This window comes from Otolemur garnettii, unplaced genomic scaffold, assembly GCF_000181295.1.
Source record: "Otolemur garnettii isolate 467f Iridium unplaced genomic scaffold, OtoGar3 scaffold00071, whole genome shotgun sequence".
NCBI classification, from domain to species: domain Eukaryota; kingdom Metazoa; phylum Chordata; class Mammalia; order Primates; family Galagidae; genus Otolemur; species Otolemur garnettii.
In genome coordinates, this window is record NW_003852466.1 from 1128103 (window position 1) to 1148059 (window position 19957).

Genomic DNA, 19957 nt, shown 5'->3' on the forward strand with positions numbered 1-19957 from the left:
TTTTGTTGCAGTTGTCATTGTTGTTTAGCTGGCCCGAGCCAGGTTCAAACCCGCCAGCCTGAGTATATGTGGCCGGCACCATGACCACTGAGCTATAACTTTTTTGGCACCTCTGTATATCATATTAAAAACCATTGACTTGTGTGCCAAAGTAGGATATATGAACTCTATCTTGATAGAGCTGTTAAGCTCTATGCGTTATTCTCCATACTTTAATCCTCTCCCTTTACTTCTTAAAAATGTGATCTAATGTCTTCCTTGATTTACCTGTTTATTATATTTGTGGACTCTTTAATACTAGAATGTTTGCTCAAGAAAAGTAATGATGTGTCTGTTGGTTTACCAAGTCATCAGTTTTATTCCCTGGCCCAGGACTTGTCAGGAGCAGCGATAAGCTAAACACTTAATTATACTGTCAACATTGCCCCTGGCCCTAACTCTAAATGCTGTCCTGGTTTCTATCTCTCAAGTGGTGCCATTAATATCTGTAGTTGCTAGGTTTTGTTTTTATTTATTTATTTTTGAGACAGGGTCTTGCTTTTTCACCCAGCCTGGAGTGCAGTGCTGTCATCATAGCTCACTACAACTTCTAACTCATGGGCTCAAGTAATACTCCTGCCTTAGCCTCCTGAGTAGCTGGGACCACAGAAAAAATTTTTTCCTTATTTTTTGTAGCAATGAGATCTTGCTACATTGCCCAGGCTGCTCTCAAATTCTTAGCTCAGCCTCCCAAATTGCTAACAAGCCTCCTGCTTTAGCCTCCCAAATTGCTGGTACCTGTAATGGTCATGCTTGGCCTATGTTATGTTATTTTTAATTATGATGGTATCCTCTCTCTCTCTCTCTCTATTCTTCTGACACCACAAAGGCACTGGACCCCTTTCCTTTTGGACCACCCCTTCCAGGATGAGGCAAAGACTCAGCCTAGAGAGTGGAGTGGGAAATTTGGAACACTTTTACAACCCTTTACCAGTGTGCTCCAACTCAGGAAGCACTGGGGCTGTGGGTTTGTGGTCATCCACAAAAGACGGAGGTCAGGTGGGGGCTAAGGAACCAGGATTAAGCAAAATGTCTGTGCCAGACCCCAGGAAACTCTGTAAACTACCATTCACCGGGCCCGAGGGGCCTGAGACAGTTTAACTGTGAGTGTCTGCTGCTCCCGTGTGTCTCTATTTGGAAATGCACCAAAGCCGCTGTTCTGCGTGCTTTTACTTTTTTTAATTTTTAATTTTGTTTCATTTTTATTGACAAATAGTGGTTGTATATATTTATGAGATACAATGGGATTGTTTTATAGATGTTTAAATTGTGGAATGATTAAATAATAAAGCTAGTGAACACACATTTGTGAGTGTGTGGGTGGTGAGAGCACTTAAAATCCACTCTTTGGGCCAAAAGTGGTGGCTCACGCCTAAAATCCCAGCACTCTGGAAGGTCGAGACGGGAAGGGCGCTTGAGCTCAGGAGTTTGAGACCAGCTTAGGCAAGAGCAAGACTCAGTTTCTACTAAAAAAAAAAAAATAGAAAACTGCTGGGCATTGTGGCACTGTGTACTCAAAAGCCTGAGGCAAGAGATTCCCTTGAGCCCAGGAGTTTGAGACTGCAGTGGGTGAGCTGTGATGGCATCATTGCACTCTAGGGTGACAGAGCTAGACTCTGCAAAAAAAAAAAAGTCCACTCTTGTATTCTGTCTATCCTTGAACTATTAATAAGAGTAAAATGAAATAGGTGGTGCCCATAGTTCAGTGGGTAGGGCGCTGGCCACATACAGCCAGCTTGAAGCAACAACAATAACAACAACAACAACTACAAAAATAGCTGGGCATTGTGGCGGGCACCTGTAGTCCCAGCTACTTGGGAGGCTGAGGCAAGATAATTGCTTAAGCCCAAGAGATTGAGGTTGCTGTGAGCTGTGGCAGCACAGCACTCTACCCAGGGTAACATAGTGAGACTCTGTCTCAGAAAAAAAAATTAAAATGAAATAAAATCCATTTTTTTATTAATTTTTCTGGGTATGTCCAATCAGCACCATGACACCATGGGTTGATCTGCCTGAAAAAGATGCCAGCCAGGAAAACGCGGCAGTGGTAGACAGCCTCTATGATGACCTGGGTTACCCAAACCCTCACCTGCTGATATTACTGCTTGTATAATCCCCTGTCCCTGGGGATGGGCTTCCAAAAAAGTAGAATACAGAAAAAAGTGGAGGGATGTCACTTTTTAAAAACAGTTTTAATTTTCGTGGTTGTGTGATAGTTGTGCATAATTATGGGATATGTGTGATATTTTAATAGAAACTTATAATGTGTAATGATCATATCAGGGTATTTAGGACGTCCATCACCTCAAACATTGACCATTTCTTTGTGTTGGGAACATTCCAGAACTTTCTTTTCTAGCCATTTTTAAATGTGCAATAAATTATTATTATTATTATTTTTTCACTTTTTGGCCGGGGCTGGGTTTGAACCCGCCACCTCCAGCATATGGGGCTGGCGCCCTACTCCTTTAAGCCTCAGGCGCCGCCCTAAATTATTGTTAATTACAATTTCCCTACTGTTCTACTAGACACTAGAATGTATTCCTTCTAATTGTATTTTTGTACTCCTTAACCAACTTCTCTTCATCCTCTCCTCCCCTTTCTAAGCCTCTGGTAACCATGGTAACCACTTATCCACTCTCTATCTTCAGGAGATCCACTTTTTAAGCTCCCACCTATGAGAGAGAACATGCAGTATTTGTCTTTCTGTGGTTGGCTTATTTCACTTAACGTGATGACCTCCAGTTCCATCCATGACAGAATTTTGTTCTTTATTATGGCCTTTGTGCGTATAGATCACATCTTCTTTACCCATTCATGAAAGAATGTCACTTCTGATATGTATTAGATTATAAAAACCTTGGACTGGGCATGGTGGCTCATACCCACAATCCCAGCATTCTGGGAAGCCGAGGTGGGAGGATTGCTTAACATAAGCAAGAGCAAGAGACGTTCTTACAAAATATACAAAAATTAGCCAGACATAGCAGTGCATGCCTGTAGTCCCAGCTACTTGAGAGGCCAAGGCAGAAGGATCCCTGAAGCCCAGGAAATAGAGGCTGCAGTGGGCTATGATGATAACACTGTGCTCTAGCCTGAGCAACAGAGAAAGACCCTGTCTCAAATGATGATGATGATGATGATGATGATGATGATGATGATGATGATGATGTCCATTCTTGAAAACATTTTTAAATGCCAACTTGTTCCTGACTTTACATGTCAATTCTTTTGTTTAGTACCCTGTTTTGCAGAAATATTCCTTTCTTGGCCAGATCCAGTTCTCATCTCAGGAGTCACTTTAGTAGAGAGGCCCTCACTCTGTACTATCCTGCATTTTGCCTTAGAAGTCCTTCTCCCATGTTGGTAATTATTTGCTTCATTTATGTAATTGTTTTTTTGGTTATTTTACCTATTGGATTGGGAAGGGTTGTTTCATATTGTTTAATAACTTTATGTTTAAATATTAACATCAGTAAAACTGATTTTTTGGTATGAGCATATGGTTTATAGAATTTGATCCCATGTAGACATTTTGGAATTTGCACAAAAACACCTTTTAAATATTTCAGCTCCTGTGGCTGGATGTGGTGGCTCACATCTGTAATCCCAACACTTTGGAGCCTGAGCTGGAGGATTGCTAGAGGCCAGGAACTCAAGAACCAGCCTGGGCAACATAGGAAGATGTCGTCTCTAAAATAAAATAATAAAAATAAAGTAAAACAAAATAACCAGGCATTGCAGTGCATATCTGTAGTCCCAGCTACTCGGGGGGAGAAGCAGGAGGATGGCTTGAGCCCTGGAGTTCAATACTGCAGTGAGCTAAGCCAACACCACTGCATTCAGCTGGGGCAATAGAGCAAGACCCCATCTCCTAGAAAAAAAAAATTAAAAAAAATTTGCCCCCTTCAAATTTGCTCCTCTGTAATCAGGATATGCAACAGTACCATCATTCCCCAAATTTTCTTGTGCAGCCCCTTTTGTAGTCACAGGAAAGGGGGTTTTGTTTCTCCTGTCTACCACTCTATCCCTAGTGCCTGGAATAATAGCTGACATAGAGTAGAAACTCAGTAAATATTTGTTGAGTGACTGAATGAAACACATACTGATGCCAATGAATGGTGGAAGTTGATATTGCAAATGCTGCCAGAATGAATTTCTTCTGGAGTGTGGCCCTTATTTATTTATTTATTTTTTTAACACAGAACAAGACAGAGATCTTTTTGTTTGGCTGACAGAATCTTAAGAGATTTTTATTGATGCCTGTAGAATATTTGGTCCCACAATGGAGGAAAGGGCTAAATAAATGCTTCAACTCAAGCTGGATACAGAAAGAGAGATTTTGACAAATTTCTAGGAGGCCCCAAGTTGTAATAATTTCCTAAGCCTCTGGAAATTTCAACCCTTTTATAACCCACACCATAACCACTTGCATGTATATGGTAGAAGGAGGGAGAGAAATTGTAAGGAGAGAGAGAGATGTGGTTTAACTTTCATGTGTTCTCTGGATTCCCTGTGCCAAACTCCAATATCCCTTTCTATTTTATTAATAATTTTTTTTAAGAAATGGGATCTTGCTATGTTGCCCAGGCTGGAGCAAAGTGACTATTCACAAGTGTAATCATAGCTCACTACAGCTCACTCCCAGGCTCAAGTGATCCTCCTGATCCTTCCAAGATTCATAAACTGTGTGTTTTATTCACCAGAAAATCTACCAGAAAGTGAATTTTCTTGGTCTTTCCAACTTATGTTTTTACTTGTAGAAATATGGCTGGTGCAATATTTCATGTCTGTAATCTCACTGCTTTGGAAGGCTGGGACAAGAGGATTGCTCTAGCCTAGGAGTTTGAGACCAGTTTGGGTAACATAGAGAGACCCTATCTCACAAAAAAATTAAAAACTTGGTCCGGCATGGTGATACATGCCTATAATCCTATCTACTTGGGATGCTGAGACAAGAGGATTGCTTGAGCTTAGGAATTTGAGGCTACAGTGAGCTATGATGACATCACTGCATCTAGCTGAGTGACAGAGCAAGGCCCTGTTTTAAAAAGAAAAAAAAAAGAAGAAAAACAAAGAAGGAAAGAAAAGAGGAAGGAAGGGAGGGAGGGAGGGAAGGAGGGAAGGAAGGAAGGAAAGAAAGAAAAATAAGAAAAGAAAGAAAGAGAAATCTACAGGAAGACCAAGTCTGAAGGTCTGGTTGTTTGCTTAAAAATTTAGAATTTAATTCTTTTGGAAGAAAACCTACAAAAGTGAATAAGATGTAAAATTACTCAAAGCCATTCTACTTAAGATAATATCAGCTCCTTAGCACCGTATGAAAATTTCTGGCACCTTTAAAGTCACTGCTCATTCCATTTTATTTTTTATTTTATTTTATTTTTTTTTTTGGTTCTTGCAGTTTGGCCGGGGCTGGGTTCAAACCTGCCACCCTTGGTATATGGGGCCGGTGCCCTACTCACTGAGCCACAGGTGCCCGCCCCATCATTCCATTTTAGATGTAAATTTTCAAATACGAGAATTACTCCACAATGGACATAAAATGTAATTGTTTCTTTCCTAGGGACTTTAGAATGATGAATGGAGACAAATCAAAGAAACATGGTCAGGTTGCAAAAGCATGTGCTGGACAGATGTCATGTCAGCTATAAGCAGTGTCACTCCTTATTTGCACCCCACAGGTGTGTATGCCTCAGTTTCCTTCCGGTTTAGAGACTTGTTACTTAAGTGGTTGGCAGTTTCTCTTTGGCTAAGAAGATATATGCCAATCAGATGGTGATAACTCATTCTCTTCGAAAAGGAATCTTTTCCTCTCCTTCCTCTTTGTGCCTCCAGAATTTTCCTGTAGCTTGTACCTTATTTCACTCCTAGAGTTGGCAGTGGCAGGGGTGGTGGGGCATGAGTCTTATCCACTTGTTCCCTGACTATGATCCCTGAAAGTTTGAGGTTAACTTCCAGGTTCTTAGGAGGGAGATCAAACTCTCAGGTTGGTTCAAAAAGCCTCTTTACCTAGCATTCTTCAAGTGTTTCACCATCCCTAGAATTTTCACTTCTCAAATGCATCCTTTTCTCTCTTTTCTTCTCCAACATTTTCTCACATGGTGTTCTTTGTCTGAGATGCTCTTTCTTCTTGTTTTCACATAGACAAATCACCTTGTCCTTTGGATTTTGGGTTGCTCTCCCAGGAAGACTACCCAGATCCTCCCCTCCAGACATGCTCTATAGTTTATGTATTTATTTTTTATTTTTTTGAGACAGAATCTCGCATCATAGCTCACAGCTACCTCAAACTCTTGGGTTCAAGTAACTCTCATGCCTCAGCCTCCCAAGTAGCTGGGACTACAGGCACCTGCCACAACACCTGACTATTTTTAGAGATGGGATCTTGCTCTGGCTCAGGCTGGTCTTGAACCTGTGAGCTCAGGGAATTCACCTGCCTCAGCATCCCATGTGCTGGGATTACAGGCATGAGCCACCACACCAGGCTCCATGCTCCATATTTTATTTTGTAATCCCGTGTCTGATAATCTCTTCTCCCACATTCAACTATAAATTCAAACTTCAGGGTCATGTCTCTCCTGTTCATCACTCTATGGCTATCATCTAATAGCAAGTCCAAATAACTACTCAATAAGTACTTCTAGAATGCTAACTGGATTCTGAACCAAGACAAACCCAATCTAGCAGGGTCGTGACTGTCTTTCTGAGAAAGACAGCAAGAGACACACTCAGAGGATCCTTACTGGTCCTAGTATTTGGGGAAACTGTTACAAAGCCATCTTGAGATTTCCTTTTAAACCTCTGCAATTCAAAACTCAAAGCAACTACTCCTCTAGTGTCAGCCCATGATCCCCATTCCTTTAGATTCTACTTCCAGGATTCCCCAGCATCCTGGCACTCAGGAAGAGGAGGCGATCTTTTGGTTACTGAGCTTCCTCAGGGCCCCATTCAGGTCTCTGTTCCTGAGGCTGTAGATGAAGGGGTTCAACATAGGGGTGACTGCTGTGTACATCACGGCAGAAGCTTTCTCCTTCACGGCTGTGCGGACAGAAGATGGGCACAGATAGACCCCAATGGTGGTCCCATAGAAGAGGACGACCACGGACAGGTGGGAGCTACAGGTGGAGAAAGCTTTCCTCCTGCCACCTGTGGAGGGGACTTTCATCACAGCTGGGAGGATGCGAGCGTAGGAGGCTAGGATGCAGATGAACGGGGTGGCTATCACCGCCCCTGCCACCACGAGTATGAAGACCCTGTTTATGGTTGTGTCTGTGCATGAGAGTCGCAGAAGGGGCGTGAGGTCACAGAAGTAGTGTGGCAGCTCATTGTTGCCACAGAAAACCAGGCGGGTCATCAAGAGGATGTGGGTGAGGGAGATGAAGCAAGAAAACACCCATGGACCTCCAGTCAGCAGGCCACAGAGGCCCGGGCTCATGATGGTGGCATAGTGCAAGGGGTGGCAAATGGCCACGAACCGGTCATAAGCCATCACGGCTATTAAGACACTGTCCATGATGCCAAAGAAATGGAAAAAGTACATCTGGGTCAGGCAGCAAGGGTAAGAGATGGACCTGCTCTGGGTTTGGATGCTCACTAGCATCTTAGGGACTGTGTCAGTGGCCAGGCAGAGGTCCACCAAGGAGAGATTGGCTAGGAAGAAGTACATAGGTGTGTGGAGATGAGAGTCTGTGCTGATGGCCAGGATGATCAGCAAATTCCCTACAACTGTGACCATGTACACGCAGAGGAACAGAGAGAAGAGAAGAGTCTCCTGCTCTGGCTTCTCAGAAAGCCCCAGGAGGATGAATTCCGATGCGCTGGTTTGGTTCCTTGATTCCATGCCTGTGGCTCTTTGGAAATACTGAAGGGGGAAGTTACAGGGAGGCTGGGTAGATGGTTTTGGAAGGTGAGTGAGATCAGCCCTGAAGTTCCTCATCATGATGACACTAGTTTATATACATATTGCAACTGGGAACATCCAGAAAGTGCTCATGGCAACTCATCTTTCAAGGGTTTGTTTCAGGACCCTCCTCTGAATAGTCCCCTTTCATGCAAAGACTGAGAGTGCGCACTGTGTGTGTACTCTTGTGGGAAGAACTACAGACAGAACTACAACAAATCATTTCTTGAGAAAGAAATGATATCTGAGAAGTATTAGTCAACGAAGCAGAAAAATTATAAATGAAACATTGAACTTGGAACACTTAGTAATAGGCAGGGCACTATGGCTCACACCTAAAATACTCGCACTTTGGGAGATCAAAGCAGGAGGATCTCTTGAGCCCTGAAGTTTGAGACCAGCCTGGACAAAATCGCAAGACCCCATCTCTAAAAGAATAAAATAAAATAAAATATTAGCTGGGCTTGGTGGCATGCACTTGTAGTTCTAGCTATTTAGGAGGCTGAGCAAGAGGATTGCTAGAGCCCAGGAGCCCAAGAATAGCCTGCACAAAACATCAGACCTTTTCTCTTAAAGAAAAAAAAAACACCTCAGAATCATTAATCATTAAACAAGGCAGATTAAAATACTAAGCAACAATGATATAGAATATAAGCAACTGTTAAAATGAAAACGTGAGGTTGTTATACTATTTGCAGAAGAACAGATACATTAATAATTTTGGACTTCCTACATCAAGTGTACATGATTAAACTTTAGGTATAACCACTAAAATGGTGGGCATATAATGTAAAATTTTCAAATTGGTGGTAGAAGTATCACAGAAATAAAAATATTTTGGTCAAACCATTGTAAATCAGGATAGAGGTTAAAAAAAGCAAAGAAAGAAAGAGCACTTCTAAGGGTCTATATTATAGACCTACTCACAGACTTGCATAAAGGTATAACGATTATACCATGTGTATGTACTGGGAAATTCACTGAGGCTTTATTTATTATGATTTAAGATGAAGAAAACCCAAACATCCATCATCAGTACATGGTTAAATAACCTCTGGGAAACTACTACTTCTTGCTAGCAACCTGCAGCAGACTGATCTCTCTCCATGCCTTTATTCTTTCTGACATAGGAAACAATACTGACCCCACCTATTCTCAGCTTGGAGAATGGGTCTACTCTGTTGCCCAGGCTGGAGTGTAGAAGTATTATCATAACTCACTGAAGCCTCTCACTCCTGGGCACAGGCAATCCTCCTGCCTGAGGATTGAGTAGCTGGGACTACAGGGATGTGCCACCACACCCAGCTAGTTATTTAATTTTGTGCAGAGACAGGGTGTTACTATCTTGTTCTCCTGGCCTCCTGCCATATCAGCTTTTCAAAGGCTGGGATTAGAGGTGTGAGCCACCTCTCAGAGTTATCCTTTTAAAATACTCTCTTGTTTAAAACTCTCTAATATCCTCCCAAAGCCTATAGTGTAAAGCTCAAATACTCCATCTCAAGGGCTCACTGGACTTACATAAACTGACCTCTGCCCCATCTTCAGCCTCATCTGTGCTACTCACCGTATTCTCACCACAGAGGTCTTCTCTTTTGTTTACACACACCTCTCTCAGGGCCTTCACACCTGCTATTTTCTTTTATGGGGTATATTTTCCATGGAGATATTTTGTTGCTGGATCCTTTATTTCACTGATGTTTCAGTTCAAAAGCTGCTTTTTCAGAGACGTTCTCTCTGACCATTTTCTTAAGTGGCCTTCACGCTCAAAAGATGATAGCAGGGTGGAGTATAGTGCTCACCACACCTGTAAACACAGTGCTTTGGGAGGCCAGGGTGGGAGGATCACTTGAGGCCAGAAGTTCAAGGCTTTGCTGATTGTACCACTGTACTCTGGCCCTGGTGACAGAATGAGACTCTGTCTCTGAAAAGATAAATAAAAAGAATAACAGCAAACACCCATCATGTTGACTCTGTGCCAGACACTGTCTTAAGAATCTGACAAATTTTAACTCAGTTAATCCCCTGAGTACGCTACAATGTACAGTTGTTATCCCAATTTCCAGAAGAGAAAACAGAAAACACATGAAGGTTAAGAGGCTTGACTGAAGTCACACAGATAAGGGTAGTATGTTATTATCTTCATAACATCGTCACTACACAAAATTATCTCGCTATTGTAAATCTCCCCCAAGTAAGTATAAATGCCCTGAGGGCAGGGCTGGTATTTTGTTGCTTGTTATCTCCTGCATATATCACTGAAGTTGGCATCCAGAGGGATTTAATGAGCCCACTGAATGAATAAATGAATTGTAGAAAGATCCATCAAGACACAAATGTGAAACCTGCATGTAGAGTAAGGAGAAGAAAGTCAATGCAGCTAACAGGTGTTTCAGGATTTCAGAGAAGGGTAAAACCAGACTGGGTTTAGGGAATTATGAGGGACATGCCACGGGATCCACGCTTAGGCTGGGTGGGATATGGAAGCGCAAGAGTCAGTTAACTGAACACAACTAGTCTGAGTTCTCATCTGTCCTTGCAGTGACTGTCCTTGTGGATTCTCTTCTTGGGATCTAACACCTTTGAATGGTTTCTAAGCTTCTGGCTTTGGCTCTCTCTTTTTGTCTTTCTCTCTTTTCCCCTGCACTTCCCAACAGTCAATGGTGCTCTCTATGTTTTATGCTACTTTCATCCCATGGCTCTTAGGAGTATCTGCTAAAAGTTATAGAATCACCCCCTCAAGAAAAAATACACACTTTGGTATAATTTTGTATGCCATTTTGGGAGTTATGGTGAAATGCCCTGAAGTCCAAGGTAAGGGTTGCTCTTAAAATCTTTTTTCTTCGAAGTCTCCTGGTTTTCAAAGCTGATTCCCAAACTTACAACTTTAGGCTCAAACCTGCACATCTGTATTTCCATTTGCACACTCAGTATCATCTTCCAGGGAACCTGCAGGAAATCATAACGACGCAAAGCAAGCAGGTCACTGGATTCAAACAGACCAGACTCAGATCCTGGCTCTCTGACTTACTGACTGTTCATCTCTCTAAGCTTCATCTTCCTTATCTTTATAGGAAATTTTATTTTATAAGAATCTGGGACTTCTTAGAGAATGAAATGAGTGAAGGACTGATGATGGCCCAGCATCACTGTATAGTCTCAGCCAACATTTGGGAGCACTACCTCAAGGTTTAAGAAAGGACTGTGACAAGAGATTCATCTGGCTTTGAATCAAGGACTCACCACTTATGAGCTGGGCAATCTTGAATAAGTTGCCTAACTGCTAAAATCTCACTTTTTTTCTTTGTTTGTCAAAGGTGATGATAATAATGGTATATAATTCATATATACCATTGTTTTGAGGGATACATTCATGAAAAATTCTCTGTATTAATTCTAACATAAATAATATGGTTATAATATACACTTCCCGCTACCTTTTCTTTCTTCCTGGCATGGAAAACTTAACATACACACAAAATAAAATCTATTTTCTTCTGGAGCCATGATTTCCACAAATGAAGTCTCTGTCCTACTAGACACGCTATATTTGAAATTTTTACTTTTCTTCCCTTGTTACCTCCACTGCCAAAGGCCATCTATCAATGAGTTGTTAAATCATCCACAATGAAAATTCTGTTTTTGTAGTCACTTATACTTACCTCCTCCCCCAACTACCCAAATCAACTCTTATTACTTCTAGGTGGCTAAATTCACTAGTCTTTAGTCCTCACTGTGTTCACTCTCTTCTCCTTCAAATCACCCTGAGATCTCCAGATGAAAATTCTGAAGTGTAGCTCTCATCATATCACTTTTATTCACTTATTCATTCACTTATTCATTCATTCATTCACCTTACTCCATTAACAATCACTAGCAACTGCTATATGTACAGTGCCAGCATCCAGCCTGAGGTTGGGAACAAATATCTATAAATATGCAGACCATGCCCTCAAGACACTTGAAATCAGAGATTATTCATTTTTGTTCATTTCTGTAGCCAGTGTGTTGTCTGGACCATAAAAAGCATAAACATAATTGTTCAATACATACATGAATAAGTAATGATTCCCCTATAGGGCCAGGCACTGATACAAGTTCTTTGTTAATTTGCCTCTCACAACAATCCAGTGGGATTGTTCACATAAGTAGCAATGGAAGGACAATGAGATTAATAAAATCAAATGAGAGCCAGGCAGGGTCGCTCCCGCCTGTAATCCCAGCACTCTGGGAGGCCAAAGTAGGAGGATCACTTGAGGTCAGGAGTTGGAGACCAGCCGTGGGAAAATTGAGACCGCCATCTCTACTAAAAATAGAAAAGTTAGCCAGAGTTGGTGGTGCACATCTGTAGTCCCACCTAGTTGTCAGGCTGAGGCAGGAAGATCACTTGAGCCCAGGGGCCTGAGGTTGCTGTGAGCTGTAATGACATTGCAACTTTGTCCAGGGCAACTCTGTTTGGAAGAGGTTTGATAGCATAACTGTACCAGGTTCAGCTAAGATGGGTAAGAATCGCCATTGAGTCCTGGGCTGAGAAAAGGGTGCTGATTTGGCTGGATAGAATATTCCAGTGTCTCTGAGATAATAGAGCTTACCCCTCACTAATTCAGCCATCCCTCAACCCCCTCAAGTCACCTACTGGGTGTTTTTCTTCTTGCTATCATCACTCAGGCATGAATGACATCGTCTCCATTTCCTTCCTTACGATGGACAACAAAGATGCTGACTCTGCTTCCAGGAAAGGTGATGAAGTTAGATCTTTGGGCCAGAAGATGCCTCACAGAAGCACAGATAGGGTGGGGGATATGTTGTAGGAACCCAGGGAATATTTACAATTTCTGGACCAATAAGAAATCAATTCTCAAGGTTCCTTGTTAGACAAATTGTCCAATTTCGCTTCTGTTCCCTGGAGAGTTCAGTTTCCTATGGGGGCCGAGAAGTGGCAGTAAGAAGCCTGTATGGAGCATTTTAGGTCTTCACAAGGCAATGAGACAACTTAGGATGAGTTCCCTATTTCCCAACTGTCTCTGCAACCTCTTCTATGGGGGGAACCTATTCTCTGGGGGGGAGGTAAAAAGAACTAAAACTGTCCTTGTGCCCTAAAGTCTGTCTTTCTAAGGCCCAGGGATTCTCTTATTGGAAGTTTCCATTCTTATTTGAAGTCAGTGTCCCTCATCACTCAGAGAACCAAGAAACAATCCAGTCACTTCTCTACATTCACCCAGTGATCTGTTACCAAGAAATAAGGCTGCTTCCATCCCTACCTAATAGAGCAGCTCTCTGCAAATGGTATCATTACTTCCTTCCAGTTCTGCAAAAAGAGAAATTAGAACCTGCCCTGATGGGTACACACAAAGAGAGGGGCTGACTGATTCAATCTCCAACCAGATGCTTGCTGAGGGTATTGGTACTATGGTCATTATCAGGAGGGTCTATCTTTACATTTTTAGGACTTCAGTTTTATGAAGCCATGCCCAGATTATTGGGTTATATGTCCACTCAATAAACACTCGTGGAATTGATAGATACACTAAGGACAAGTTTTTAGAAGGCTTTAGTTATGTAAATACCCAAATATAGATAAAAGTAAAGAGCAGCATAATGCTTAACCTAAAGCCATGAGAAATTGCCAACACTACCATTTTTGACCAACATAAATTTTGGATCTATACATTAATATGGGAAAAACTAACATCTTGACAATATTAAGTTTTCCTATCCATAAACACTGAGTATCTCTCCATTCACTCAGTTCTCTGATTTTTTTCATAGAGTTTTATATATCTTTTACACACTTTTTAAAACTTGTATCTAGGTATTTCCTTTGTGGGGATGTTTTACGTTGATTTAAATTTTGAATTCCACTTGTATGTAGAAGTATGATTGACTTGTATCCTGAAACTTTGCTATAATTGCAGGACTTTTTGTTGATTCTTTCAACTTTTTTCCATGCACAGTTGTGTCACCTGTAAACAAAGGCAATTGTAGTTTTTCCTTCCCAATCTATATATATTGTTGTTGTGGTGGTGGTGGTGGTTTTTGACTGGGGCCAGGACCAGGTTAGAACCCACCACCTCTGGTATATGGGGCTGGTGCCCTACTCCTTGAGCCACAGGTGCAGCCCCCCAGTCAGTGTATTTTTTATTTTATTTTCTTGTCTTATTGCATAAGCTAGTGTTTCCACTACACAGTTGAAAAAGAGCAAGAGAGGGGACATCCTTGCTTTATTCCTTATCTTAGTGGGAAATCTTCTATTTTCTCACCATTAAGTGTGATATTAGCTGAGTGTTTTTTTTTAAGTTATTCTTTATCCAGTTAAGAAAGTTACCTTCTATCCTTTGTTTATTTAAAGTTTCTTTTCATGAATGGATGTTGGATTTTATCAAATGCCCTTTTTATCTATTGATACAATCATGACTCTTCTTCTTTAGCCTGCTGATGTGATTGATTACATTAATTGATTTTTGAATGTTGAGCAGCCTTGAATACCTAGAATAAATCCCACTTAGCTTAGGTATATTATATTCTATTCATTTTATATATTGTTGGATTGAATTTGCTAGTGTTTTGTTGGGAATATTTTCATCTATGTTTATGAGAGATAGTTATCTGTAGTTTTCTTTTCCTGTAATGTCTTTGTCTGGGTTTGCTGTTAACCAGGATCTATTGATGACCTCATAAAATGTGTTAGGAAGTATTTCTATCTTCTGAAAGAATTGTAGAGAATTGGTATAATTTCTTCTTTAAATGTTTGCTAGAATTTATCAATGAACTCATCAGGACCTGGTGCTTTCTGTTTTGGAAGGGGATTAATTCTTAATTTAATTTCTTTAACAGAGATCAACCTATTCAGATTATCTGTTTGTATATATATATATATATATATTTATTAAGTCATTTGTACATAGATCATAAATACATTTATGTCATTATAGGATTCAATGTGTTGATTATTTATACAAGTTGGAATGCTTACATTCTACTAAGTAACATAGACTTCACCACTTTTACCCAATTACAGGATTAAGACATTTATGTTGTTTCTTATTATGTAGGTTTTGGCAGATAATGTCTTTCAAAAAATTGGTTCATTTCATCTAGGTTATCAAATTTGTGGGCTAGAGCTTTTCATGGTTTTCCTTTGTTATTCTTTTAATGTTCATGGAGTCTGTAGTGATGTCCTCTCTTTAATTTCAGATAATAAATATGTATTTTTTTCTAGTTAGCCTGGTTAGAGACTTACTAATTATATTGATTTTTTTCCTCAAAGAATAAACTTTTTGTTTTATTAATTTTCTCTCTTGATTTCTTATTTTTAATTTCATTGATTTCAGCTCTAATTTTTATAATTTCTTTTCTTATGCTTACTTTAGATTTGCTCTCCTTTTGTAGTTTCTTTGTGTTTTCTTTTTTTTGAGACAGAGTCTCACTTTTTTGCCCTTGGTAGTGTGCCATGGTGTCATAGCTCACAGCAACCTCAAATCTTGGGCTCAAGTGATCCTCTTACCTCATCCTCCCAAGTAGCTGGGATATAGGCACCTGCCACAATGCCCCGCTACTTTTAGAGATGAGGTCTCACTCTGGCTCAGGTTGGTCTCAAACCTGTGAGCTCAGGCAATCCACCTGCCTCAGCCTCCCAGAGTGCTAGGATTATAGACGTGAGCCACTGTACCTGGCTATTTTTGTAGTTTCTTAAGGTAGAAGCTTAGATGATTGATTTTAGAACTTGTTCTTTATTAGTATACATTATGCACTCAATGTTGTTCATTTCCTTCTAACCACTGCTTTTGCTGCACCTGACACATTTTGATAAATTTCATTTTCATTCAGTTCATAATGTTTTAAAATTTATCTTTAGATTTATTCTTTGATCAGCATGTTGTTTAGAAGTGTGTTGCTGGCTCAGCACCCGTAGCATAGTGGTTATGGCACAAGCCACATACACCGAAGCTGGCAGGTTTGAACTTGGCTCAGGCCAGCTAAACAACAATGACAACTGCAACCAAAAAATGGCCAGGCATTGTGGCAGGAGCCTGAAGTCCCGGTGACTGGGGAGGCTGAGGCAAGAGAATGCTTAAGCCAAAGAGTTGGAGGTTCCTATGAGCTGTGATGCCATGGCATTCTACCAAGGGTGACATAGTGAAACTGACTGGAAAAAAAGTGTGTTGCTTAGTCTCCAAGAATTTTGGAATTTTCTAGCTATTTTTCTGTTATTGAGTTCTAGTTTAATTTCATTGTGGTCTGAAAGAACATTGCAGCTCAATTCACAATTGCTAAGAAGTGGAATCAACCCAAGTGCCCATCAACTCCTGAATGGATTAATAAATCATTGTGGAATGCTATTCAGCCATAAAAAGATGGAGACTTTATATCTTTTATATTTACCTGGATGGAGTTGAAGAACATTCTTCTTAGTAAAGTATCACAAGAATGGAAAAGCAAGTATCCAATGTATGCAATGCTAATATGAAACCAATAGATAAACAACTACACCCCCACATAAGAGTAAAACAACTAAATTTAAGTGGGGGGAGAAGTAGGAGGGAAAGGGGAGAGGGAAGTATGGAGGGGAATTGGTAAGCTTGCACCTAATGGGCACCATGTAGGGGTATACAGTAAACCCTTCAGTGAAGGGCCAACTACAACTTGGACTTTACGTAACAAACACAAACAATGTAACCTGATCATTGTACCCTCATATTAATATGAAATAAATAAATAAATTTGTTAATACTTATACATTTTTTAAATCATTTTTTAATAAGCTCTAAGACTCAATAATGTAACAAACATACATTTATGAAGAAATGCTAGATTTTGTTCCTAAAAAAAATAAATTTGTTAAATTGTGTATTATGGCCCAGGATATCGTCCATCTTGGGAATGGTCCATGCAAGCTCGAGAAGAATATGTATTCTATGCTTCTTGGTATTTTTTCTATGTTTTATTATTCCTTTACCTTCTTTCAGAACATTTTATCATTTATCTTTCAAGATGTTCTGCAGTTTGAAAATGATGTGCTTAGGTCTCTGAGTTTCCTGGATCTGTGGTTCAGTTGGTCTGACATTAATTTGGTGAAATCATCAGTCACCAGTGTTTCTTCCTGTTCCTTTATCACTTTCCTCTTCTGCTGTTGTCATTTTGTATCTGTGCACCTTCTAGAATTGTCCTACAGTTCTTGGATATTCTGTTCAGTTTTCCTCAGTCATCCTTCTATTTGTTTTTCAGTTTCAAGGGTTTATGTTTACGAATCCTTAAGCTCAGAGATTCTTCCTTCAGTCATTCCCAGTTTCAAAGGAATTCAAAGGAATTCTTTATTTTGGTTACCGTGTTTTTGATCTCTGGCAGTTCTTCCTGGTTATTTCTTAGAATTGCCATGTCTCTGCTTACACTGCCCACCTGTTCTTGCATGCTGTCTACTTTGTCCATTACTGCTCTTAGCATGTTAATCACAGCTTTTTTCTTTTCTTATTTTTTATTTTTTAAATGCCCGGAGTCACTAATGCAATTATAGTTGTTTTAAGTTCCCAGACCTTTAATTCCAACATTTTAGCATGTCTTGTTGTGATGCTTGCTCTGTCTCCACATCTTCAAACTGTTATGTTGGGTTTGTTTGTTTGTTTGTTTGGATTTTCAGTTTGCCTTGTAACCTTTTCTTGATAGCTGAATGTGATGTACTGGCTATAAAGAACTGTCGTAAATTATAGGTCTTCAGTACGGTGGTGTAAAAGGATGTGTGTGGGGGTGAAGCATTCTTCTTTTTCTTTTTGGCTGGGGCTGGGTTTGAACCCACCACCTCCAGCTTATGGGGCTGGTGCCCTATCCTTTTGAGCCACAGGCACTGCCCCATGGTGAAGCATTCTATATCCCTATGATTAGATTTCAGTGTTTTAGTGACCCTATGTCCCTGGACTGTGAACTTCATAAGTGTTTCTAGGGGTTTCTTTTCCTCTCTTATGCAGGACAAGATGGTATAAATGTGCTAGAGTTGGGTATTTCCATCCCCCCTGGTCATTCTAGGCTCTGATAAAACCCCAGCAGTTTAGGCTCTGGTTAACTAGTTTCTTCTGAGGTCGCAGCTTTTTAAAGAAAATGGAGTATTCTGGTGTATTTCAAAATGATTCTTTTCCTCTTTCCCTGCTGGAAGTATGAAGGGATTTTTCTCCAATATGTACTTAAGAATCTGGTCAAATTCTGGTCAAATTTTGTGTTTGAGGTAAAACACAAAAGCATGGGACTTGGGAGTAGTCTATGATTGATCCTCCTGGAATTTTTAAACTTTCAGACTTGTCCATACTTAGCATCCTACAATTGGTTGATAATAGTTTAGATTTTACTGCCCTGAGATTATTATTTTTTTTAAATAAAATCGTAGCTGTGTACATTAATGCAGTCATGGGATACAGTGTGCTGGTTCTATATACAATCTGAAATATTTTCATCAAACTGGATAACATAGCCTTCATGTCATTTTCTCATTATTGTGTTAAGATATTTATTTTCTACATTTAGAAAGATTCACATGTACCCTTGTAAGATGAACCATAGGCATGGTCCCACCAATCACCCTCCCTCCACCCATCCTCCCCCTACAACTCCCATCCCCTTCCTCTCCCTTTTCCCCATATTCTTGGGCTATATTTGGGTTATAGCTTTCATATGAAAGCTATAAATTAATTTCATAGTAGGGCTGAGTACATTGGATACTTTTTCTTCCATTCTTGAGATACTTTGCTAAGAAGAACGTTTTCCAGCTCCATCCATGTAAACATGAAGGAGGTAAAGTCTTCATCTTTCTTTAAGGCTGCATATATTCCATGCTGTACATATACCACAATTTCTTGATCCATTTGTGGGTTGATGGGCACTTGGGCTTCTTCCATGACCTGGCAATTATGAATTGGGCTGCAGTAAATATTCTGGTACAAATATCTTTGTTGTGATGTGATTTTGGGTTCTAGATATATACCTAGTAGAGGAATTGTAAGATCAAATGGCAGGTCTATTTTTAGTTCTCTAAGTATTCTCCAGATGTGTTTCCAAAAGGAACATATTAGTTTTCATTCCCACCAGCAGTGTAGAAGTGTTCCCTTTTCTCCACATCCATGCCAGCATCTCTGGATTTGGGATTTTGTGATATGGGCTAATCTTACAGGAGTTAGATAATATCTCAAAGTAGTTTTGATTTTCATTTCTCTGATGATTAAGGATGATTAGCATTTTTTCATGTATCTGTAGGCCATGTGCTTGTCTTCTTCAGTGAAGTTTCTCTTCAAGTCCCTTGCCCACCCTGAGATAGGATCATTTGTTCTTTTCTTGCTAATACGTTTGAATTCTCTGTGGATTCTGGTTATTAACCCTTTATCAAAGACATAACCTGCAAATTTCTTCTCCCATTCTGAGGGCTGTCTGCTTGCTTTACTTACTGTGTTCTTGGCTGTGCAGAAGCTTTCAAGTTTGATCAGGTCCCAGTAGTCTATTTTTGATGTTGCTTCAATTGCCTGAGGGGTCCTCCTCATAAAATTTTCACTCAGGCCGATTTCTTCAAGTGTTTTCCATACACTTTCTTCTAGTACTTTTATAGTTTCATGTCTTAATTTTAAATCTTTAATGCGGTGAGATTCTATCTTAGTGAAATGGTGAAAGATGTGGGTCCAGTTTCAGTCTCCTATAGGTCACCACCCAGTTCACCCAGCACCATTTGTTAAATAGGGAATCTTTTCCCCACTCAATGTTTCTAATTGGCTTGTCAAAGATCAGATAACAGTAAGTAGCTGGGTTCATCTCTTTGTTCTCTATTCTGTTCCATACATCTACCTCTCTGTTTTTGTGCCAGTACCGTGCTGTTTTGATCACTATCAATTTAAATTATAGTCTGAGGTCTGGTAGTGTGATTCCTCCTGCTTTATTTTTATTTCTGAGTAATGTCTTGGCTATTTGAGGTTTTTTCTGATTCTATATAAAACAAAGTATTATTTTTTCGAGATCTTTAAAGTATGACAGTGGAGCTTTAATAGGCATTGC

The 19957-nt window shown here is 40.1% G+C and overlaps 1 protein-coding gene across 1 annotated transcript; it reads right to left on the reverse strand.

Annotated features, from left to right (window-relative positions):
- Positions 1–6937: 6937 nt before the first annotated feature.
- LOC100946526 (olfactory receptor 24) lies at positions 6938–7879 on the reverse strand. Its single transcript, XM_003793669.1, has one exon. It carries the CDS (start codon positions 7877–7879, stop codon positions 6938–6940), a length of 942 nt encoding a protein of 313 aa, XP_003793717.1.
- Between the last annotated feature and the right edge of the window lie 12078 nt (positions 7880–19957).

Excerpts from the sequence above, each read along its gene's own strand:
- LOC100946526 (XM_003793669.1), bottom strand. The coding sequence starts at position 7,879 with ATGGAATCAAGGAACCAAACCAGCGCATCGGAATTCATCCTCCTGGGG.